This window comes from Cyprinodon variegatus, unplaced genomic scaffold (genome assembly GCF_000732505.1).
Source record: "Cyprinodon variegatus isolate N-32 unplaced genomic scaffold, C_variegatus-1.0 Scaffold524, whole genome shotgun sequence".
Taxonomy (NCBI): Eukaryota; Metazoa; Chordata; class Actinopteri; order Cyprinodontiformes; family Cyprinodontidae; genus Cyprinodon; species Cyprinodon variegatus.
In genome coordinates this window covers 238,645-241,521 of record NW_015150977.1, presented here as the reverse complement: position 1 = coordinate 241,521, position 2,877 = coordinate 238,645, and the positions used below count along the sequence as shown (strand labels likewise).

General features: G+C 53.0%; 1 protein-coding gene across 1 annotated transcript in view; it reads right to left on the bottom strand.

The window, feature by feature from the left end:
- Positions 1-487: 487 nt before the first annotated feature.
- The window catches only part of LOC107095110 (potassium voltage-gated channel subfamily V member 2-like), a 16,585-nt gene continuing 14,195 nt past the window's right edge, over positions 488-2,877 (bottom strand). Inside the window, exons 5-9 of the mRNA XM_015391084.1 lie at positions 2,625-2,816; positions 2,299-2,553; positions 2,105-2,221; positions 1,606-1,731; positions 488-1,004 (exon numbers count right to left, since the gene is read on the bottom strand). Coding sequence (XP_015246570.1) covers positions 693-1,004; positions 1,606-1,731; positions 2,105-2,221; positions 2,299-2,553; positions 2,625-2,816 — 1,002 coding nt within the window. The 3' untranslated portion in view covers positions 488-692. The remainder of the gene's footprint in view (positions 1,005-1,605; positions 1,732-2,104; positions 2,222-2,298; positions 2,554-2,624; positions 2,817-2,877) is intronic.

Below are 2,877 nucleotides of genomic sequence, written 5' to 3'. Positions count from 1 at the left end.
CCGCAGCCAGAGCAGCAAGGATGCTTCAGCCGTGCGTCAGAACTAAACTTGTATAAGCATCAAAAATGAGGCGCATTCATGCTGCTCCTACTGCTCGCGGTCTGACCGTAGCTTAAGAGCCACTCGGTTCTGCTGAGGTGGTTCCTCAGTTTAGCAGCAAAAAGCTTCCTTCCTCTGGTTTGCCTCGACGTGGGTTATCTCCAGTACCGTTAAATTAAGGTGAGCAGATTTCTGCTATCTGATCTGTGGACGTTTCCAGCTCGTAGATGAAAATAAATACATATCATGAAAATTAAAATAGGAAACAAGGACAGTGATGCTTTCATCCATTTATTATATTTATTAATATTTAAACAATAAAAATCATCCGCCGCCAAATTTCAGCGAGCCTGCACCACTATATGATTTGGGACGGCCCTTGATGAGGGTGACCCTCCGTGGGAAAGCGCAAACGGAGGGTTAGTGCTCAGGGTTGGTGTTTAGGGGCCCGTTTAGGATTGGGGCTGCGTCATTTAGAGACAGTGAGGCGCTGTCAGAGGCCTTCAGGGGTGCTAAACCTGGAAGCTACATGTCTAACGCCCCCTGGTGGCTTGAATTAACAGCGTTGCTCTAACTTTGAATGAGTGCGTTGTTGTGGTCCCAGTGACGGACCTGTCCAGCAGACCAAGGCACTGTGACCCTGAACGGACCGTTTAACACCCAGGTACCCCGTGGTTCTGCCCCCCATGTCCTCCCCCAGCTGGCTTCTGCTGAACGACCTCATCGCAGCACTCTGCGATCCTCTTGGCGGCCCTCTTGATGAAGCGGACCTTCCCCCGCGCCCTGGTGACCATGGCGTACTCGTGGGACTTGAGCTTGGCGTAGTAGTCGGAGAACTTGTTGTAGAGGACGGAGATGGGCATGCCGTTGAGGATGATGCCGAAGGAAATGCAGCCGAAGGCGAAGAGGCGGCCGAGGTTGGTCTCTGGCACCATGTCGCCGTAGCCCACGGTGGAGATGCTCACCTGGAGGACCAGACAGGAGATGATGATGTTCTCACTGTCCTCCAGGTTTGGTGGAGACATTCCTGAAAACCGCGGTCTGATCTAGGTGTGACGGTCTAAGAATCTGACCCTCTTGCTTCATTCCTTACTTCCTTTCCCCCTCCCTCGCTCACTTCCTTCCTTCCTTCATCCCTCCTTTCTTTATCACTCCTTTCTTTTCTTTATCCCTTCCTCCTCCATCAGTCGCTTCTTTCCTCATTCTATCCCCCCTTTTTCTTTCCACACTTTCTTCTTTCTTTCCTTTCTTCAACCTTTCCTTCCTTCCTTCCATTATCCCTCCTTTTTTCCAATGTTGATCATTCCTTCCTCCCTCCTTTCCTTAATCCGTTCCATCACACACCTTCCTCCCTTTCCTTATTTTTATGCCCTCCTAACCTCCTCCTTAACCCCTCCCTCAATTCCTTCCTCCTTTCCCTCCTTCCCACTTTCTTTTCCCTTCCTTGTTTCTTCCATTCCTTCCTTTCTCCTTCATTTCTTTCCTTCATCCCTCCTCCTTCCTTTATCCCCGCCCACCCGTTCGTTTGTTCCTTCTGGTATTAGTGTCTGATGAAGGTCCACTCACGGCGGCCCACCACCAGGCGTGTGGTACGGAGGTGAAGTTGGTGTTGTAGACGTCGTGCTCCACGCTGTGAACCATGGCGGAGAACATGAAGATCCCCATGGTGATAAAGAGCAGCAGACAGCCCACCTGCAGAAGGGAAGGAGGTAAGGAAACATGGAGGAACCATCTTCTATTGTTCTAACTTTTATAGCCTCTGGGGTTTCCTGCCAGTGAGGAGCTCCTGGAAAACCTTCAGTGGGAGCAAAGGAGGTCCATCCATGGAGGTGGTCTTCTCTGAAGGTTTAAAGACAGATCCCGCCCACCACTGAGAGGAAGGAAGGACGAGGACATTAACTTCTTCACCTCTACTAACCAGAGAAGAAGCTTCAACCATCCAAGTCCTTCCAGCTCCAACATCTGCTCAGCTGAGGAGCTTCAGAAATAAGGATCTCCTGCTGAAGGTTTTCAGGGAATCTCCTGCTGGGAGGAAGCTCCTGATCCGGTAACGGTTAGCTCAGACCTGTTGGTAGCACTGCCTCAGAGTGAAGCCGAAGGCTCTCAGCCCGGTGGAATGACGAGCCAGCTTCAAGATCCTGAAGATCCTCATCAGACGCATGATCCTCAGAACCTGGCCCACCTACAGAGACACACAGAAGGTCCATGAATCGTCGAGGGCAACCGTTGTAGAGGGTCACCACCCGGTCCTGAGGTTACCTTCCCGACACGCGCCACAGTCTCGATGTCCCCAGAGTGGTGGTGGACGTCCCGGTCCTCGAAGCACTCCAGCAGCATCTGCAGGTAATGCGGCAGGATGGCGATCAGGTCCACGGTGTTCAGCACGCTTTGCACGAAGCACCGGAGGTCAGGCGTGGAGGCCAGGCGCAGCAGATACTCCAGGGTGAAGAAGGCGATGCAGGACGTCTCCACGCCCTCGCCGTAGAATCTGCCACTGGGCTGGCCCGACGGCAGCTGCAGCAAAGAGGAACCGCAGGGAAGTTCTCAGCAGGTTCTCGGCCTCACAGGTTCCCTCAGAGACGTACCTTAAACTGCATCTCCTCCACCGTGTTCAGCGTCATGGCAACCAGCGACACCAGCACGAAGAAGGAGGAGGCCACGCCCATCAGCTTGGCGGTGATCGAGGAGAACGGCTTCTCCATCAGATTCCAGATCTTCCTGCGGGTCGACCCCAAGGTCATGTGATCAAACATGGAGTCGTTCTCCTCCAACTCCAGCTGCAGGAGCAGGAAGAGCGTGATGGAGCAACCAGGAGCTGGAGTCAGTCATCCATCCATC